General features: G+C 33.4%; 1 protein-coding gene across 1 annotated transcript in view; it reads right to left on the reverse strand.

The window, feature by feature from the left end:
* The window catches only part of DNAJC1 (DnaJ heat shock protein family (Hsp40) member C1), a 208,497-nt gene that overhangs the window by 112,252 nt on the left and 73,918 nt on the right, over nt 1–22,327 (reverse strand). Inside the window, exons 2-6 of the mRNA XM_055296733.2 lie at nt 13,439–13,540; nt 12,904–12,950; nt 4,924–5,089; nt 3,956–4,053; nt 2,903–2,996 (exon numbers count right to left, since the gene is read on the reverse strand). Coding sequence (XP_055152708.1) covers nt 2,903–2,996; nt 3,956–4,053; nt 4,924–5,089; nt 12,904–12,950; nt 13,439–13,540 — 507 coding nt within the window. The remainder of the gene's footprint in view (nt 1–2,902; nt 2,997–3,955; nt 4,054–4,923; nt 5,090–12,903; nt 12,951–13,438; nt 13,541–22,327) is intronic.

Consider the following 22,327-nt stretch of genomic DNA (forward strand, 5'->3'; position numbering starts at 1 on the left):
CCCAGGAGTATGAGGCCAGCTTGAGCAACATGGCAAGACTCTGTCTCTAAAAAATAAAAATTAAATTAAATTAAAATGATGTTAACTAGATTTAAGAAAGCCAATTATGAAAGACTTAGAGAAAACCATATATGTCTACAAAGATTATACAATTACATAGTTTCACAAGACTCTAGTTTGACTCTTCTTTAAAGAAAGCAAGATTATTGGTATAGTTTATGCCAGAAAGAGTACAAGAAACTTCAATCAGTGGACTCTTATTTAAAAATAAAACAATGGCCAGGTGCGGTGGCTCACGCCTGTAATCCCAGCACTTTGGGAGGCTGAGGTGGGCGGATCATGAGATCAAGAGATTGAGACCATCCTGGCTAACACGGTGAAACCCCATCTCTACTAAAAATACAAAAAATTAGCCAGGACTGGTGGTGGGCACCTGTAGTCCCAACTACTTGGGAGGCTGAGACAGAATTGCTTGAACCTGGGAGGCAGAGGTTGCACTGAGCTGAGATTGCGCCACTGCACTCCAGCCTGGGTGACAGAGCGAGACTCCATCTCAAAAAAAAAACAAAACAAAAAAAAAAAAAAAAAACAATGGTCCTATATCACAAAAGTTGTACATGAAGTACACGTTTTAAAAGTTTAAGGTTGTACCTATCATTTTTTATTCTTAGAGCCTTAACAGGGCTCTTTTTTGACCACTGTTCCAATTACCAATCCAGATAACTTCAGGTGAAAAAGGCTCATAAATTTCATAAATATCTTATTTAAGAAGATCCAAAGTTAATACAAAGGTCATCGCATACTACAAAACAAAAAGCAGACAAAAATCTAATCCTGAGAGCAACTGATCAGTATTGTTTTGGTAATATATTTCATAAGCAATGTTTATCAATCTAAAGTACTTTCACTATTATAATGTATATTGAAAAGAGTCTACTGCATTACATTGTTAGTGACCACTAGATACACTAATCTAAGGTCCCCAAAGCAGAACAAAAATATCAAATATTTGCTTTAAAAAGGAAAATCATCTTAATTTTCTTCTTAAAATCCATTTATCAAGAAGAAATAATTAGAATAAAATTTTAAAATTAGATTTAAAAGGTCTTGGAACCCTAATGCTCAGCTAGCATCTCAAAACCGAAAGGCCAGCAGATACCATCAAGTAAGTAAAAACTTTAAAATTCAAACTGATAAGTTAAAAAAAGCAGAGTTTCTAAAGAAACTAAAAAGTTTCTGTAAAATTCCTCATTTTGGTATATTTTCTACATTATTTATTTTAGAATTTCTATAAAATTCCTCATTTTTGTATATTTTCTACAAATTTATGATGAGGCAAAACAATCAATCTGTTACATGAATTAACAGCTATCACAGGCAAGTATTTTAAAGTAAATTATAAATCTAAGCCATAATAATATGTTGGTTCTAGTCTGGCAAATTACCCTGCATGCTAAACAAGAAATATGTTTCATTTTACCAAATAAACTTTATTTCAAATTAAATTAAAATTACAAAGAAGTGTTTAATATTGACATCTTATGTAATATTCTATTTATACTGCCTCATGAATATACTTTTTAATTCATCTATATTCTGGTTTGCCTATTGCATGGATTCTAAAGTTGGCAAAAAATAATCAGACTTAAAAAAAGAAGAAAATCTACCCTATAAATATTTTTCTGTCTCATTTTCTCATAAACATACCAGTGTGATAAAGACTTTCCTTCCCTCATTAAGTCTTACAGACAGCATACAAACATTGCAGAGTATTTTTTCAAGCAAACAATATAACATGCTAAACAACTTAAAAACAAACCTTTTAAATTACCAAAATGCTGTAATTTTTCTCTATTAACTGTAAACAAAATATAAGATTCTATAAGCAATAACTATTGAGATGAACTATTTTGATGGAATAACTGGTAATTTCTCAAAGGATAAAAAGAAGCACACTTGTATTTTGGTTCAATATCCCCTTTAAATATAAAATTTTCATTATGAGAAAAATAAAGGAAAATGCAGAAGTTGCAGTCATTAGCTTCCTGAAACAATCACGAAAAATAGCTCTAATATATAACTACAAAGTGGGTAGAACTGAATTAGAATATTATCTGGTCCTCTAGATTATAAACACTTATTTTCTAAAATAAAACATTTACCTCCAAAAATTACAATCTCAACCTCAAAATCTGTACACCAAAAAGTGTTTTATTTACTTTCAAATATTTATGTGTTGGGGATTTTCTAACCTGATGCAAAAATCAAAATTAACAAAGCAATAATTTAATAAAATATGCTTTGGTATACTAAACGTAAAAAAATTAAAGAAACTGACATATAAATATGATATACATCCACATTTTGTTATTTAATCAAGACTAAATAGAAACAGAAACTGATTACCTGTATAAGACAAAATGTCCTCACTCCTCTTAAATTTGCAAATAAAATGGAAAGCAATATATATTTTGGTATAATTATACAGATGTTCACGTAAAGGTTGGTTTTTCTTTTTTTTAACACTATGTACTTAAATGCTATTAAAATAATGGGTGGCAAGCTACTTGAATGCTGTTCCTTTTTACTGGTTATGCTTTTAATGATAACAGTGGATTAAATTTTTATTGCTTTTATCTCTGTACTAAAGATAGTATTTTTTTCTTTTTCTAGCATCTTGGGACTCTAAGGTGATCTAAAACCATTATAAAAGATAATTACAGAAACATATCTAAATAATCTTAGAGTTATCTAAATTAGGTTTAACATAAAAATCCTACTCAATCAACATTATAAAGCATCCACTGCATATCAGCATTCAGATAGCCAACATGGGCATAAATTATTTCATGAATGATTAAAAATAAAGGATCTAATGTTATATAAAAGAGGTACATTTTACCTGGATTAGGTGAGGTAATGCTTTTAGTGTAAGGCAAAACCAAATCCCCAGTTTGCATGGAAGCAAATCATGCCACTGTGGTTTCATCAGCAATCTAAAGGGAGGGAGAAAAAAGAACACCATACAACATATGAGGAATATACAGAGAAAGTTGGGAGGCAAAATGTTTCTGTAAAGATCATGAATTCTTTTTTGAATGGCTACTTCAACAAAAAAAATGAAGAAAGTATTCACTGAAATATTTATAACTGACTTACTCTATCACGAAATATAGTAGTCACAACAAATGCAATATATATAGCATGTAAGAGAATCTACGCTAAGATTTTGGGGAAGGAGGTTCCTAATCAAGTTACAAAGATAAACAAAAGCCCTCTTTCTAACCTGGGCTTTTCATCACTTTTGTACAACGAATTCTTAAGCCTTATGATTACTTCAGCTATAAAAAACTAACCATCATCAGAGTGCTCCCAAGTGCTGACAACCAGATATGAAGACTGTAGCATAAACAAACCACTACATAAAAATTAATGTCATTTGCAGTTCACTGAAGCATTACTCACTGATGTCATCAGAATAGAAGACAGGCAGAATAGTCTCTGATCTCCATCCCACATTGATCCCAGTTCATGCCCTGCTGTGTGAACTATTTAAACCCTTTATTCCTTTCTATGAATCAATAGAAGAAATGGTGGTATCTTTTTGAGTGTACTGCATATCACTGCCTCTCTACATACTGTCACTCCTGAGCTAAGTGATAGGTCCGTTTAATAGTACTTCATTTCTAAAGTTCAGCATAAAAATTTCAAACCAGAAGGATTTGAGGGATTATTTAAATATATATTCACACTTTATATGGGAGAAAAAACCTGAAGACATTTTGCTTAAAATTAGAACTTGTCTCATAAACAATGGCACATTATTAGTCTTTTATAGGACCACCACAGATATAAATGAGAGCACATGTAAATAGACATACATATGAAGTTGAATCATATTAAAGATTTATTTTAAAACAGCTTCAAATTATAAAGTATTTTTATATGCTCTCACCTTTCATTTTTTTCTGAAGCACCGAGTTTTGATACATCCACACTCTTGCTGCCAGTCTTTTTTTTCTTTTCTCTCTTTTTTCTACTTAGTAGCTCATCCTTAATGTGGAAAGAATTATAGTTACAGGTTATCATTAACATGTACACTTCAAATGTTATCTAGGCTCTTCTGTGAAGGGTAAACATTATAGAGGAACACTTATGCAAATGTATGTAGGGTCCAACATGATTAAGTAAAATCATCAATCTTTCACAATAACTGTTGCCATGGTATCCAGGCCTTAAACACACATGAAGTTCAGGACTGTCAGTCATGTGCATCTCCATAGCAATCAAAGTTTTCTAAGAAGAGAAAGCATTCAACTCACTTTTTCTCATTCATCCAACTTTAATAATGTCACTTCAAAAGGAATGAGTAAACAGATGCTAATTCATGAATACTGATAAATATGTTTGATTATCTTTAACATATAAATAAAAACCAACAGAAGAATAAACTATAGAGTAGCATATTAAACCAAGAAAAGTGTAATAATTTTTTTAACCAATTGATCTTTGAAGTTAGAATATTATATTCATTTCCAATTTTACTTAAAACATTTTAAAAGTAAACATTCATTATACAAAGGCCTGTGACACAAAGAAATCTAAAATCAGTCTTACATAAAAAATATTTCTATTTGGAAGGTGATAATTAAAACATGGCTCTACCTTCTAATTCCCAGCTAGGTATTTGGGCTTTCACAAAGTTTTATAACAAACTTAAGTGCCACATTTTTTAAAAGAAGAATATTTTCTTATTTCATGAGTTCTTCTTGACTTAGAAATATGTCAAACATTGAATGTAAAACTATTAGAATGAGAAGTATACAGAGAGAAACAGAAATTTTCATCAGTTGAAAAATAAACGTCCGAAATTCCATATGAAATTAAGGAGGCTAGTTCATTTGATTTATTACTAACACTTACCAGTTGTTTTTCCAGGTAGATTGACCAAACCACAGCATAATGACCCACTGTGAGAATAATGAACAAGAGTAATGCCAGCTCAGCATTGCTCATTTTTCTCACCCGCCTGTAGTAGAACACAGGCTGTCGCCAATCTGGAAGTCCATTGATCAGAATATCATCATACCTACAGTACAAATATAACAGTTTTTCACGGGGAGTTTACAATAAAAACAAAAAAAACTATTTGTGCCTATATTACAAAGGGGAAAAAGAAAACAATTTATCCAAAATACATAATGTTTATGTACATTCCCAGCATTATAATGTCTAGTAAATTCAAAGCACTGTAGATAGCTCTAGTCACTGACACCCTTCAAAAAAGTGTCCAGTAATAGACTGTGGATACCAGATCTCATGTTTTAACAGCACCCAAGTATGTGACTCCTGGAGTGACATCTAAACTAAAGGAGCTACGTGTAGTCTACCTGTCTACTAGTCTATAGTAAAGACTCTACCGTTGAAGTCAGCAACAAAAAGAAGGATCTCAATGGGAGAAAGATCAAGATAAGAGCTATTTGTTACCGTGAATTACATATTAATTGAATCAAATTCAGAATAAATTTTCTAGTCAGTGCTTTTATGTCTACCCCTAAACTATGGTGGCTCAAGGTTGAGGTATTTATACACATGATTTTATTAAAGCTTTTTAATGAGGTAAAAGCCTATAAAATTGAGTGTCTTTTAATTTTGTATTGCTATATTCCTTCAGAAAATAAAAAAACTCCCAAATTAGAAAGAGATGTGGAAACAACCAGTGTTTATGTTGGATTTCTCAATAAAACTGTTTATTTGTAAACAATTAAGTGGCAATTTCCTCATTTTTGGCTTTTGCTGGAAGAGAAGAACATTAACAAGTAAAAGCTTTCCTAGTCCTTTAAAAAGCTGATGCATTTTAAATCAGCTTTCTTGGTACTATCAGGATAAAAAAGTTACTTTAAAATAAATTTTCAACTGAATTTAAATTTACTTGTCAGATAATCATTGAACAAATATCTTTGAGGTTAAAAATAAGGAGTAACATTTATGATTGTAAAACTCAAAATGGTCACACACAAACACTGTGTGTTCAACACACACAACATGTTAATTGAACACAACTCATTAAATATTCTAATCACACTATTTCCAGAATTAAATCTTCACTGAAAGGCTTAATTTGGTGAAACACATTGACCAAAATATTTTAATTAAAAATATTCTGAGTTAGTCGCAGGCCTAATTACAGGAATAGAAATAGGGCCTATATTGTCAGGCAGGTCAGCAGAACTCAGTAGTAGGTTTTTCTCAAGTAAATTGACCGATCTAGGAATAATAGCGCAGCTGCTAAACTGCCAGTCTTGACATGTAAATCAATTTAAATGCAACAACTGCAGTAGCTACTTTGATAGTTATTAAACTGATACCTTGGAGATATGCTAAAAAAATAAAGCAGAGGATTTATTACAGGCAACTTCTTTTTTCAGTAGAAAACCATCAGATATAAATGCAAAATATATTTTATTAGCAAATCTAGAAAACCTGACTTTTCGATCAACTTAGGTTATTAATAACAGTGTCATCAAATTGGAATAACCAATGTTGAAAGCAAAGGACATTAATTAGTACTAAACTCTTAAAAAGCAAATTGTATAATATACAAGAGCCTACAAATTAATGTATGGTTCGGCAGGAGCTACACCAGAAAAATTTGGTGCTGTTCTTTTTCAATATTTATCGAAATTCTTGAATATTAACATCAAGATATAATAATATGACTTCATAAAAACTATCATTCATGTTATCAAAAATTTATGTTTAAATCTATCTTACAAAAACTGATTCATTTTAAATGAGAAAATGTATAGGTAAAAAGGTTTCAAGTGCTCTAACATAAGATTACAACATTCAAATGAAGTCCAATAAATCTTAAGTCCTGAATCTATTCTCAATCCATATTCTACTTCAGGTTTGTTGAGGGGGAAAAAGGTGAATATAAAAATCATCATTTTCAGCAAACCTCTCCCATGAAATAACTTCAGGTAAAAAGTATAGTTATTGATAAAGAACATCTAAGAAAATGGAGACAATTCCCTAATAGCACTCTTAAGTATTAAATTTGCTTTGGGTATAACTAAACTATAGCAGAAGAAAAAACAGCTGAACTCATAGCTAAGAATCTCTTATCAAATATTTTATCACCATCATAACTGAAAGTGCTATGTGTCTGTTAATAGCTACTATTTTCTACCCTACGTATAAATTGTATTTGGTGTACAAATTCAAGAGAGCAAAATCTCATGCACTGAACACATTAAACAGAACTAGATATTTACTAGGCTATGTCTGTCACTCTAAACAACAGTCTCTAAGGATTAAGCTTAGAATCAATGCTCTATTGATTTTACTATCAATGAACATTATAGCTCACACGACTGGCCATTTTAAGGAAAGATAGCTTCCATTATAGTTCATTTTTTAGAATATATGCTGTTAAAAGATAAATCACTGCTTTCTTGATGAAACATTGAAAATACATTTCTTAAAGTACAGACAGACACTTTTCATAAGTCATTTAAGAAGAAATACTGTGTTGACAACACATAAAATTTAAAACATCACTTTATTAGGCTTTTCTATATTTAAACATATAACACTGTTAAAATGCTCTGTATTTGGGATTCATACAAACTGTTCTCAACTATTTGTTAAAGCCAGATTAAGAATGTACAAATGTATGTGTTGTAAGGGGAATTGAACAATGAGAACTCATGGACACAGGAAGGGGAACATCATGCTCCGGGGACTGTTGTGGGGTGGGGGGAGGGGGGAGGGACAGCATTAGGAGATACACCTAATGCTAAATGACGAGTTAATGGGTGCAGGAAATCAACATGGCACATGGATACATATGTAACAAACCTGCACATTGTGCACATGTACCCTAAAACCCTAAAGTATAATAAAAAAAAAAAAAAAAAGAAATTGCAAAAAAAAAAAAAAAAAAAAGAAATCTCTATGATAAAAAATATCACTAATGCTAAAAATCATAGGGTATTATAATGGCATTTTTTTGGAAATGAAAACATTAATCAATTCCACACATCCAACATATGGCCTAATGTGTGTTTATTTCACTTGATTTTCTTAAAATATACATCATGAACATAAAATAATGGTTACATACTCATTAGTGAGTTTCATACTATAATCTGCAATTCATCAAACATATTTAGGCTAATACAAACACTGGAAAACAAATTTAAAATTTTTTCAAGTTATCAGCAGAAAAATGTATGGAAATTTAAAACGTTACAATTTTTTGAAATATAAAATAGTAATTATGAAACTAAAATTAAAAATCTGTATATTATGAAAATGAATATTTAAATAATTCTAGCATGTGCCTAAATTATGAATTTTCCGTATTACAAAGCTTGAATTTTTAGTTTAAAACAATAATAACATAATTTCCATTTAGGTCACATTTTGAAACTGAATAAAAACTACTTGTACAAAGATTATAAACAGAAAACATGTCTAAATTAATTGCTCTTATTCTTCTTTGAAAAAAAAATATATATGCCAAAAATTGTGGTACACCGCACTTTATTTAAGAAAGGTGCCAAAATAAATTTCCTATTCTCAGACTAACGGTTATTTTGATTCAAACACACCTGTAATCAAATTTACAATAACTAGTTAATACATTTATAAAAGTTTAACATATTAAGGCTGAATAATTATACTTTTAACTGCATTTGTAAATGAAACGTTATTTAGTAAACTAAAAAACACATTCAACTTTTATAAATATAGTAACATGAAATAGACAAAAAATTTTAAAGTTGCACAACTGGGTTAGAAAAGAAGACTGGTTAAAAATTCATAATAGATTTTGAACAAAAGTAGGTATGTTAGTATTACTAAAGTGCAATCTAGTATATAAATGTAATGACTGGTACTCAGTATTTTACCTCAACTAACATTCAGGGCACTCATAAAAATTTGTTGGAACATAGCTGGGCTACTGTTTCCCAAAACAAGTTAGCTAAAGAGTTTAGAGAAGGCTGCTAAGCTAGGCTTTCTTACAATAACCAGGAAAATCTGTTACAGGCATGCTTTAATGACAGTGATTGGGTCTGAAAAATGCGTAATAGGCAAACTGTTAGGCAAGTTCCTCACTGTGTGAACATCATGGTGTACTTACACAAACCTATGTGGTATAGCTTCTACACATGTAAGCTATATGGTAGCCTATTGCTTCTAGGCTACAAACCTGTATAGCATGTTGCTGTACTAAACACTGTAGGCAACTATAACACAATGGTAAGTATTTGTCTATCTAAACTTAGAAAAGGTACAGTAAAAATACCATATTATAATCTTATGGGACTAGCACTGGGTTTTTTCGTTGCTGTTGTTGTGGTTGTTTTAGAGATGGGGTCTCACTCTCTCACTCAGGCTGGAGTATAATGGCACGATCATGGCTCACTGCAGCCTTGCAATCCTCCCATCTCAGCATCACAAGTAGCTCAAGCAATCCTCCCATCTCAGCCACCCAAGTAGTTGGACTATAGGCATGCAACACCACACCCTGGTAATTTTTTTATTTTTTGTAGAGATAGGGTCTAGCTATGTTGCCAGGGCTGGTCTCAAACTCCTGGACTCAAGCGATCCTCCCACCTCAGCCTCCCAAAGTGTTGGGATTACAGGTGTGAGCCACTGTGCCCGGCCAGCACTGTGTATGTGGTCCCTCATTGAGTGAAATGCCATTATGCAGTACATGACTGTATTTTCATACTATATATGTTCTTGGGGGAGAAAAAGGCTTAAACGTTTATTCACAATTGCACTCCTAGGAATCTACCCAAGAGAAATGAAAACATATGTCCATCTGAAGATTTATGTGAATGTTCACAGAAGCCTTGCTCATCATAGCCCCAAACTGGAAACAACCCACATGTCCATCAACTGGTGAATAGATAAACGTTAAGTGGTATATCCATACAATGGAATACTGTTCAGCAATAGAAAAGAATGAACTACTGGTATATGTTACAATATGGATGAATCTCGAAAACCTTATGTTAATAGAAGCCAGATATAAAAAACTATATATTGCATGATTCCATTTATACGAAATGTCCAGAAAAACAAATTTATAACACACTAAATAGATCAGTAATTGCCTGGAGCTGGAGATCAGGGTGAGGAACTACTGCAAATGGGCTAAAGGTTTTTTGAAAAGATGTAAATGTTCTAAAACTGGACTGTGATGATGGTTTGCACAAGCCTGTAAATTTACTAAAAAGCACTTAACTGTACACTTAAAACAGGTGACTTTTATTGTATGCAAATTATACCCAAAGAAGGATGTTAAAAAATCCAACAAAACTGGCTTTTTCTTTTTTCTCTTTTTTTCTTTTGAGACAGGGTCTTGCTCTGTCACCCAGGCTGAGCACAGTGGTGCAATTAGAGCTCTCTGCAACTTCTGCCTCCGGGGTTCAAGCAATCCTCCCACCTCAGCCTCCTGAGTAGCTGGGACTGTAGGCATGTGCCACCATGCCAGGCTAACTTTTGTATTTTTTGCAGAGACAAGGTTTCGTCATCTTGCCTAAGCTGGTTTCCAACTCCTGTGTTCAAGGGATCTGCCCTCCTCAGCTTCCCAAGTGCTAGGATTACAGATGTGAGCCACTGTACCCAGCCAGCCTTTCCTTTTTTTTTTTTTTTTTTTTAACAAAAAGTTATTTGGTTTGTTAATTTATCAATTTAACTGCTATTCCCTTTTCCAGCAAAATTCAAATAATGCATCTGATTTCAGAGAAAACACAATTATATAAAAGGGAAATAAATGGGAAACATGTCTATGACAATTTCCCAAATTACCAATTCCTGGAAGGTTACACATTTAAAAGAATTATTTAATGAATATTTATAGTAAATAATTGTGATACAAAAAAGCATTTTTTCATATCAATATGTAGATAATCTTCTTTTAGAAGATAATGCTGACTGTGCTCTTTTTTTTCCTAAAGGAATTATAAACATTAAGTAATGTCTGCAGAGATGTCTGTCTTCTATATGTTTAAATACTCATAGGTCACCTGGCCTCAGGCACAAGCTTTAGAGGAGTGATTCTTAGCTTGATTAGTTAAGACTTTTGCCTCAAGGAAAACCAGTTACCAAAGAGTTACTTGTGCCTCAAGGGGTATAAATACTGCAGCTGTTTGTGTAACTGTCACATTCATTTTTTCTATCAACTCTCTAAAATAAATGAGAGAACTAATCCTGAAGAGATGATGTTATTTATTAATAGATGATTCCATGTTAATGAAGAAACAATTTATATATGAGAAGTGATTTGTTTTGAAAAGATAGAAATAATTTTGGTAACTGAAAGAAATTACAAAGTTTACTGACTTTTAAGATAACAAAAAGAAAAAAACCTCAAGCCAAAGTTATCAGAAGACTAAATAAAGCTACCTTTACAGGCACATTCTTGATGTGTGAAACAAAACTAGGGTTCACAGAGAAACCAACTAGAAAATATGCACAGAATGACCAAAACTTCTTTCAACACACTTCTTGGACTCTTTCAACACTATGGATTATCTCAAACCAGAGGAATGTCTGCTATGGTATCTGGACCAATGCCAGCCCTTGTTATAAAGTGAAGAATACTTTAAGAGAAGATCTTGAATCCTTGTGCCTTGCAATCTGACAAGCAGAGGTATTCAAATTAAACAGTTAAGATGAGAATCAAGAATGGTAGCTAACATTTTAGGATACAGACTAATTCCAGATAATACATTTGAGGAAAGATTCAGAATGTAACATAGCACAATTTATGGGGTTGTCTGAAGATGTATTACCCCCCTATTGAAGGATACAGATATTTAAGCTGGCTTTTGCCTAAATGTCAAATAGCCAGGTGTTGTTTTGTTTTGTTTTTTTACAGGTACTCTTGTACTGTAGAACATTTTTAAATTTTGGATTGTGGTCCACTAGTGTCTCATGAAATCAACTTAGTGAACCACAACCAACATTTTTTAAAAATAAATAAATAAAAAACACCAAAAGAGTAGTCTAGCCTAGAATAGAAAATAATGTGTTTAACATGCAATAAGAAATATTTAGTGAAACTATTGTTTTAGTTGTGTGTGTGTGCGTATGTGTTGTGGTTTGACTTAAAAAACTTAGAAGGCTGCTGAAATGATGTCTACATTCCATACATTCTGTAGGAGTAGAGGAAAGGGGCCCCCTGTGTAATCTCAAGTCACTGGCATTATAAACTACTACATAAATATATTGCCACTCTTCTGAAAGGGGCACAGAGAAGTCTTAGTGTGAGGGGCTGCCTCCACTCTGAAGTTTAACCCTGAATGCAGAATCGCCAGAGCAGAGTAAAGGAAGGGAAGGAGGCAAAAGAAATAGACGCAAGAGGCAAAGTTTTCTTCCACCCTTATCTTCTACAGGCTAACAGAAGCTTATATAATTGGGTTATTCCGAGAGTGAGGAAATATCAAGAAAGAGTACTAACTTGACTATCGCTAGTCTAATTCAAACATTTAAGGAATAGGAGGGGAAAAGCACCAAGCATCAGGCACAGATAGGAGCTATCACTGACATATGGGAAAGAATGGACATTCATTTGAATTCAAGCAGTATTTGTATTGCCCAGGGCATAAACACTCATGTTAAAAGTCATATTAAGGAAGCCCGGACTTGCTAACATTATGACTCAAAATCCTGAAGCTTGTAAGTATCGAATCAATCTAGTGAATACTTTCAATAAAATTAACTCTGCTTCAAACACACATTTTTAAAACACTGCATTTCTTGGAAGGAACAAAAATAAAATGCTAACATAATAATAAAATGTTTAAGGAGACTTAATTCTTTATAAACTGTAGCATGAAACTATAACATCTTAATTCAAAAGCAGAAATGAACACTCACCTCTGCCTTCGTTCATCATCCTTTAAAACTTCATAAATGGCCACCAACTAAAATAAAAGCATTACTTTAAAATAAGAATACTCTCAACTATAAGAAATCACGTAGGAGGGTGAAGGCACAACAATACACATGCAGAAAATCCTATGTGCCTATACAGACAATAAACAGATGAAATCTCAATTATAAGCACTTTATGTTTTGGTAGTAACTTAAGAGGTTAAAAATGCTTGATATCAAAATAAATCTTTGTGACAGTTACAAAAGTAGTACTTATCTTAAAATGTGCATTTAGAAGCAAAAGCTGTAATTCAGACAAGAAAATTATGACAATTATGACCCTCCAAGAATTTAGAGATGCTAATACAAAATGGTAAAAATGTATTTTGTAGAAACTTGAATAAAAACATACACACTATATTTTAAACCACTACCTTATTTTCAAATGAAAATATTCTACATATAAGTGAATATTTCTACCATCAACATATTAATACATTTGTCACAAAATATATACATAATAGCATATTTCACTTACTTGTCTAAACTGAGTTTCTGCATTTTCATCTTTATTCTTGTCTGGATGTAAAGTTAGTGAAAGCTTACGATATGCTTTTCTGATGTCTGCAGATGATGCATCCTGGAGGTGGTAGGGGGAGGGGAAAATACAAAGCAAACTTTGTCAGAAAAAGAAATTCCCAGAACCTTGTTAAGATCTGAGAAGACAGCCAGCCAAGTGCAGGACCCCAGGCAATGTAATTTGAGCAATCAGTCTAACAACCAGGCTATGCAACAAGCCTGACCCACATGACTGAACAATTATTCAATCTAATTTGGCTCTCCTCTTAACTTTTCATTACCATACAGTCATTTAAAGAAGACAGTATTTGGCGAAACTTTTCAAACACTTGCCTTCCTAAAATTAACCAATAAATCTTTTTCAGTAATTAACAGATCAAAAAGAAACAAATTAAAAATTAATACATCTGTGTGCCTTCAAAGAAACTCTTTATTTATTGGCAAATGTTAAAGCCAATTTCCGAATCCCGGGCTAACCATATGGTTTCTCTATTGTTATTTATATTGAGTTTATCATCTTAGCAGCAACCTACGGAATCTCACTTTCACGTGTCAAAAAGCATGCCTATCTGAAGGGAGTTAAATTAGCATTTATCAAAAATTATTATCATTAGAAAGAGTTAAATATACTAATTTACTTAGTACTTTAAAGGGTATTTGCAATGTTGGCCAGCCTCCTCAGTCTGGTTCATAGAAATAAATTTGCCCAATATTTATGTATTACTTGTATAGTTTAAATATATTTAAAAGGTTACCGTGGTTCAGTACTTAGATTAAGTGGATATTAAAATTACATTTTATATAATCCTGTGTGCACAGGTAAAATCAGACAACATCATTTTTACATGGCCAGTATAAAATGCATAATAATAACAAAGAATACACGGTCAAGTAGGGTTTAAAACTTTTTTTGAGACAGTCTGATTCTGCCACCCAGGCTGGAGTGCGGCGGCACAATCTCAGCTCACTGCAACCTCCACCTCCTGGGTCCAAGAGATTCTTGTGCCTCAGTCTCCAGAGTGGCTGCAATTATAGGCATGTGCCACCACACCCAGCTAATTTTTGTATTTTTAGTAGAAACGGGGTTTCCCCAGGTCGGCCAGACTGGTCTCGAACTCCTGACCTCAAGTGATCCAACAGCCTCGGCCTCCCAAAGTGCTAGGATTACAGGTGTGAGCCACCGCACCTGGCTGGGGTTTAAAACTTGATCTGTATTAAACTTAAAATGTATTCAAATAACATATTAATACTGGGCAAAATGATAGTAAACTTGCTTATTAAATGTCTCTCATTTGATAGCAGACTGTCTAATTAATTCCAAAAACTACTAAGAAGTTCAAATGATGAAAACACCAAACCAAACCAACACAAAAAATCTATATACATGGGACTAAATATTATCAATAGTTTTTAAATAGAGTTGGAGAGAGACAAAGTGAGGCTATAATTAGTCTGTCAGGCTTGTCTTTATAAACCATTATTTTTATTATCAGTTTTCTGGGGCTTGTTGCCCCAGACTAGTATGTTACCCAGGGTGTGAGTATTTTTGTGACTTGTGGAAGGCTGCAGAGCTATAAAAATTACTAAAGTACTGCAGGTAACATGGTTGTAATTTTCATTCTAATTTGCTTAATAAAATTGACACGTTCCCTACATAGACTACAGATAATGTGGTAGAAATAAATGATTATTTAATGAAAATCTGTGATGAATCCTATTGCTGAGCAAAGACATCAAGTGTCAAATGAATAACCAATCTCTAATTGGGATTTTAATCTTATATTTTTTTAAACTGGGACTATATAATAAACTATTCCACAAGTATATTTCATACAAAATAATAGCTATGTATTTTCTTCTATTACAAAATTAATACATGTTCACTACGGAACATTTCTTACTTAAAAATAAAAACAACTAATAGTAACCTAAGGCATTTCCCTGCTTCTAGTCTTACCATTCTGATCCCCCAATCCTCCATTTTTCTGCCACCATATGTACCCCAAATGTAAATGTGGTCAGACGGCTCTTCTGCTCTAAACCCTTGAGCAGCTACCAGGTGCCTTTGTCACCTGTGTTTTCCAATTTTTTTAGCCTTATCTCCCACCCTCTTGGCTCATCCTCCTGGTCCCCCAGATTATTACACCTTAGGGTACAGTTCACCAATCTCATGTTTTTCACCCAGCTACAGATACAGACAGCTCACTTCTAAGGAACAGGGCTCTGTTTCTTATACACAAATACTGCCTATTTTCCTTTTGAGAATCTATCCAGTTGAGTTATTTCACCAATAAATTCTACCTCAAGTAGATACAGGTGAAAAACAGGAAGATTTTCTTATCTACAAAGACACGCTCTAGATAAGTTGTACTTCAAACTAGCTTATGTATTTATTTAATATTAGGTACTCAATGAATTCAAACTCAGAAAATATTGCTTCAGAATCAGATCTCTTTATGTTGGCTGTTTAGCTTCAGACTTGGGCTGAGTAACTTCCCAATGAGATAGAGTTTAGGGAAGGCCGTTGAGAACACCTATTACATTCCTGACCTGATAAACTATATGGAACATGTCCACATAACTACAATGTGAATATGCTCCATTGGAGCTTTAAAGGTAAAAACCCTGGTACGTATTGGCTTGTCTAATACATTTGATATCACATTTCTATTAGAGGCCTGAATGTTAGAACATTAATCTCCCATATTAGACGTTTTATCTCTCTAGCTTGGAGAGAAAATTTTTTGACAGCACGTGAGTGAAATGGCTATCTTTAATTCTTTTCACATTAGATCTACTGGATTCATCTGTTAGAATTCTTTTCCTTCTAAATGTGATATGGCTCTTTGGCAAGCTAACCATGAATTGTTTTAACAATCAGGTGACCTCTAAGAAGAAGAAATGTATCATCACTTTTGGGAAAAAAAAACAAAAACAAAATAAAACAAAACAAAAAAACACTCTGAGGCTGGGTGTGGTGGCTCACACCCATAATCCCAGCACTTTGGAAGGCTGAGGCAGGCAGATCACTTGAGCCCAAGAGTTTGAGACCAGCCTGAGCAACATGGAAAAACCCAATCTGTGCAAAAAAAATTTTTTAATTAGCTGGGTGTGGTGGCATGTGCCTGTAATCCCAGCTACTTGGGAGGCTGAGGTGGGGGTGTTACTTGAGCCCAGGAGGTTGAGGCTGCAGTGAGCCATGACTGCACCACTACACTCCAGCCTGGGTGACACAGTGAAACCCTGTCTCCAAAACAACACCAACAACAAACCCTGAAAATAATGTAAGCTTATCAAAATGGAAACAATGCAATGGCATGTCAGCAAAAAACAGCTTGTTAGGGAACTCCAAGTTCATCCCTCCACAGAAACAGTGAAAATAACCTGACAAAAAACTGTCAGAATCAACTTTATCTGATCTCTGAAAACCTGTCAAAATTTACAGCAATTAGGCAAGCACTTAAGAAAAAGATGATTCTCACTAAGGGTCTTAAAGATGCCAACCTAAGGCCTTGGTTAGGTTCCTGGTGCCAGAGAGATCAGAGTTGACCTTGTTCTCAAAGAGCTGTGGTTGTTTTATTTTAACCACTCTGTTGGCTTAAACTGTGTAAAGGGCTTGCTTTTATTTTGCCACCCTCAGAACTCTGCCAGAGCAGATAGGCAATTTGTCGTAAACATTTAAAGGCAAATTTATTTATGTGTTTTTTATTTTTTGTAGAAACAGGGTTTTGCCATGTTGCCCAGGCTGATCTCAAACTCCTTGGCCTCCCAAAGTGCTGGGATTACAGGCACGAGCCACCATGCCGGGCCTACAGGCAAATGTATTAGCCAGTGCTGAATGGGGTACGGGGTAGCGATTGAGGCAAACAATGGATATAATAAATTGTTTCTATAAATATAGAAAAAAGCTTGAAAGGACACAAAAATATTTTCATATAGCTGTTTTAAGCTAAGTGTTATTACAAAAGAGTCAAAAAGATAAAAAATTTAAAAGTTCATCAAGTAGAAATGTTATATGGTAAGCTAAGGTTAACTGATTATCAAAAAGCTTGGGGATGTGAGGGGGATCTGGCTGCAATATCTGTCACCCCACTGATCACCAGGGTTGATTCAGCTGATCTGGCTGGCTAGGTGGGTGTCCCCTTCTTCCCTCACCACTCCATGTGCGTCCCTCCCGAAGCTGCATGCTCGGTCCAAGAGGACAACCATCCCTGATAGAGGAGTACCAGTCTTCAGTCAAGGGTATACAAGTAGCTGCGCTCCCCGGCCAGAACCTCCAAACAAGCTCTCAAAAAGCATGGGCAGACAGACTGAAAAGTGACATGCTTTGGGGACTAAGGGCTTTTAAACTCCTACATATTCCTTGGAAACTAGATGGCCATGTGCATGCCCAGGACAGAGCACATGCTCAGAAAGACTTGAGAAGGCTCTAAGTTCTCACTTCTAGCTGATATTCAGGCTCTGCACAAGCAGAAACTGAAGCTAAGAAAGATGTAAACTACCCAACTGAGTGTGGAAGGCATGGCCCCAAGATATACATAGTCTACTGGCAAACATGCAACTATATATATTATTTATTTATTTATTTATTTATATTTAGTCATACACCACATAACAATGTTGCCATCAACAATGAATCACATATATGATGGTGGTCCCATAAGAATACAATACAATGGAGCTTTAAAATTCCTATCTTCTAGTGACATGTTACCTTTCCTAATGTCACAGTGCAATGTATCTACTCATGTGTTTGTGGTGAGGCTGGTGTAAACAAACCTGCTGTGCTGCCAGTTGTATAAAAGTATAGTACATACAATTATGTGTTGTACATCATATTTGATGATAATAAGCGACTATGTTACGGGGTTATGTATTTACTATACTATTATGGTTATTTCAGAGGGAAATTTTAAAAAAAATATATAGAAGGAATAAAGCGTAAAACAGCCTCAAGCAGGTCCTTCAGGAGGTATTTCAGAAGGGGCATTGTTATAAAAGATGACAGTTCCATGCACATTACTGACCCTGAAGACCTTCCAATTAAATGACATGTGATATTAATGATCATGACCCTGTGTAGGCCTAAGCTAATGTATGTTTGTGTCTTAATTTTTAACAAGAAAGTTTAAAAAGTTAAAGAAAAGTAAATAATTTTAAATATAGAAAAAAGCTTATAAGGATATAAAAATATTTTTATACAATTATATATGAGTTTGTGTTTTAAGCTAAGTGTTATTACAAAAGAGTCAAAAAGTTAAAAAGTTCATAAAGTAGAAATGTTACATAGTAAGCTATGGTTAATTTATTATTGGGGAGATCACATATTTTTAATAAATTTAGTGTAGTCTAAGTGTACAGTGTTTATACGATAGTCTACAGAAATGTCCTAGGCCTTCACGTTCACTTACCACTTACTCAGTGACTCACCCAGAGCAACTTCCACTCCTGCAAGATGTATTCACAGTAAATACCCTATACACGTACATTTTGTACCTATTATACTGCATTTTTACTATGTTTAAATATGTTTAGATACACAAATACTTTTGTGTTACAATTGCCTACAGTGTTCAGTACAGTAGCATGCTATACAGATTTGTAGCCCAGGAGCAATAGGTTATACCATACAGCCTAGGTTTGCAGATTTGTATAAATACATCTAGATTTGTATAAATACACTGTGATATTCACAAAGACAAAACTGCCAAGTGATGCACTTCTCGGAATGCATCCTTGTCATTAAGCGATGCATGACTATATATTTCTGGCTCCAACTGTTAAGAAAATATCTGCCAAATCATTAGTTGACCAGAGATTCTAAGCTAACTGAAGAGAAATTCTAGTGGCCACACAGCACAGAATATGTACTTTACAAAAGTGTCTGTTTCAGAAAAGTCACTAGACAACACCAACTATAATAAGCAGCAACAAAAACCTCTAAGAAAGTAGAAAATATCACTGCCACATTATATATCTAAAATGTCTAATACTCAGTAAAAAATTATAAAGCATGCAAAGAAACAAGAAAGTATGGTCCTCAATCAGAGGAAAAAAAAAATCAATAGAAATTGTCCCTGAGGATGTCCACATATTGCATTTACTAGGCAAGGACACTAAATCAATTATTTTAAATATGCTTAAAGAGTATGTACAAAGAACTAAAGGAAAATATGAGAATAATGTCTCACATAATTGAGAATATCAACAAAAATAAACTTTAAAAAAAAAAACAGAAATTCTGAACTAGCAAAATACAATAACTGAAATGAAAACTTTACTAGTTGGGGCTCAACAGCAGGCTTCAGTAGGCAGAAGACATAATCAATGAACACTTACAGAGATCAATAGAGATTTCCTGATCTGGAGAGCAGAAAGGAAAAAAAATGAATAAAATGAACAAAGCCTAAGAGACCTGTGGAACACTATTAAAAGTACCAACAAACACATAATGGATCTCCAAAAGGGAGAAGAAACAGAAAAGGGGGCAGAATACATATTTGAAGAAAAAAATGACAGCAAACTTCAAAAATTGATGAAAGACATAAACCTATATATCTAAGAATCTCAACAAACCCCAAGTAGGAGAAAACTAAAGAGATCCACACCTAGCAACACTATAATCAAAATGTTAAAAGAAAAAGAGTCTCGAAAGCAGCAAAAGAAGCAACTTATCATGTATAAGGGATCCCCAATAAAGTTAACAGCAAATTTCTCATCAGAGATTATGGAGCCTAGATGGTAGTAAATTAACATGAAAAAAAAATCTATCAACCAAGAAGTCTATATCCAACAAAACTATCCCTCAAAAACAAAAGAAATTATGATATCCCAGTTAAAAAATTAGAATTCATTGCTAGTAGATATGCTTTATAAGAAATGCTATAAGGAGTCCTTCAAGCTGAAAGAAAAAGATACTAGACAGTAATTCAAATCAGAACAAAGAAATAAAAAACACTGGTAAAGATAATGCTGTGGTCTGAATGTTTGCGTCCCTCCAAAACTCACGTGTTGAAATCTAATCCCCCATGTGATGGTATTAAGAGGTGGGGCCTCTAAGAAGTGATTAGGCCAAATGGGATTAGTGCCCTTGTAAAAGAGGTCCCATAGAGCTGTCCCTTTTTTGCCCTTCTGCCCTGGGAGGACACATAGAAGGGACCATCTATGAGGAATGGGCCCTCACCAGACAGTGAATATGTTGTACCTTGATCTTGGACTTCCCAGTCTCTAGAACCATGAGCAACAAATTTCTGTTGTTTATAAATTACCCAGCAAAAAGTATTTTGTTATAGCAGCACAGACTAAAACAGGTTAACTACATAGATAAATATAAAAGTCATTATTAATGCATTTTGGTTAGTAACTTCAATTTTACTCTATATGATTTAAAAGACAGTTACATAAAGCAGTAATTATAAATCTGTCATAAATAAATAATATAAATCTATGTCTATGGCAGACATTATATACATAAAAATGTAATCTGGAGTGCAGAGTGACAATAAACAACATAAGGAATAGGGAACAGTGCTTGCTATAGGAGTAACATTTTTTATTTTCTTTTTTAAAATTAATTTAAAATTTTTCCTTTTTGCATCTCACATTCTAGCAAAATATTTTTACATGATTGAAACTAAATTGGTATTAATCCAAATTGGATTGCTATAAATTAATATGCGAACTGTAATTCCCATGGCAAAAACTAAGAATGTAAAGATCTACAGTAAAAGAAATGAAAAGTGAATAAAATAGTACACTAGAAAAAAAATTGAATACAAAAAAGGTAATAATGGAAGAACTGGAGAACAAAGATGACATATAATATACAGAAAACAAATAGCAAAATAGCAAAAGTAAGTCATTCCTTATCTGTAATTACTTTAAAATTAAATGAGTTAAACTCTCCGATTAAAATGCAGATACTGGCGAATGAATTTAAAATAAACATGATCCATCACAGCAAGTCCTCACTTAAGGTCACTGATAGGTTCTTAGAAACTGTAACTTTAAGTAAAATGACATATAATGAAAACAATTTTTTTCATGCTATAATGAAACAACATTGAAGGAAATCATGCTATTTAAAGACTTAACTGCAAGTGGTAGTTTCTAAGACTCTACTGATGATGGCAAGAGAGGATTTACTGTACATGGTGTCTATAAGAGACTCACTTCAGAACCAAGATATAAATAGATCAAAAGTGAATGGATGAAAAAAGATATTCCTTGCAAACAGTAATTAAAAGAGAGCTGGGTGGCTATACCAATATTAGACAAAATCAATTTTAACACAAAAATTGTTACAAAAGACAAAGGACATTACTTAATAAAAAGGTCAATCCATCAAGAAGATATAACAATATAAATAACATAAACATGCACATAACAGAGCCCCAAAATATATGAAGTAAAGATTTAACAGAACTGAAAGGAGAAATAGACAATTCTACAGTAATGGAAACTTTAATACTCCACTTTTAGTAATGACTGGAACAATCAGAAAGAACAGTATGAAAACAGAAAACTTGAACAATAGTATAAACCAACTAGACACATCTAACAGACATCTATAGAATATTCCACCCCAAAAGAGAATACACATTTTTCTGAAGTGCATATGGAATATTAGCCAAGATATACCATATTTTAGGCTATTAAATAGGTCTCAATAAATTTAAAAAGACTGAAATCATACCACGTATCTTCTCTAACCATAACAAAAGGAAATCAGAAATCAATGGCAAAAGGAAATTTGAAAAATTCACATGTGGAAATTAAACAACACATTTTTAAACAACAAGTAATCAAAAAGGAAATTAGAAAATACTGTGATATGAATGAACGTGCC

The sequence above is a fragment of the Symphalangus syndactylus genome, chromosome 10, assembly GCF_028878055.3.
Source record: "Symphalangus syndactylus isolate Jambi chromosome 10, NHGRI_mSymSyn1-v2.1_pri, whole genome shotgun sequence".
NCBI classification, from domain to species: Eukaryota; Metazoa; Chordata; class Mammalia; order Primates; family Hylobatidae; genus Symphalangus; species Symphalangus syndactylus.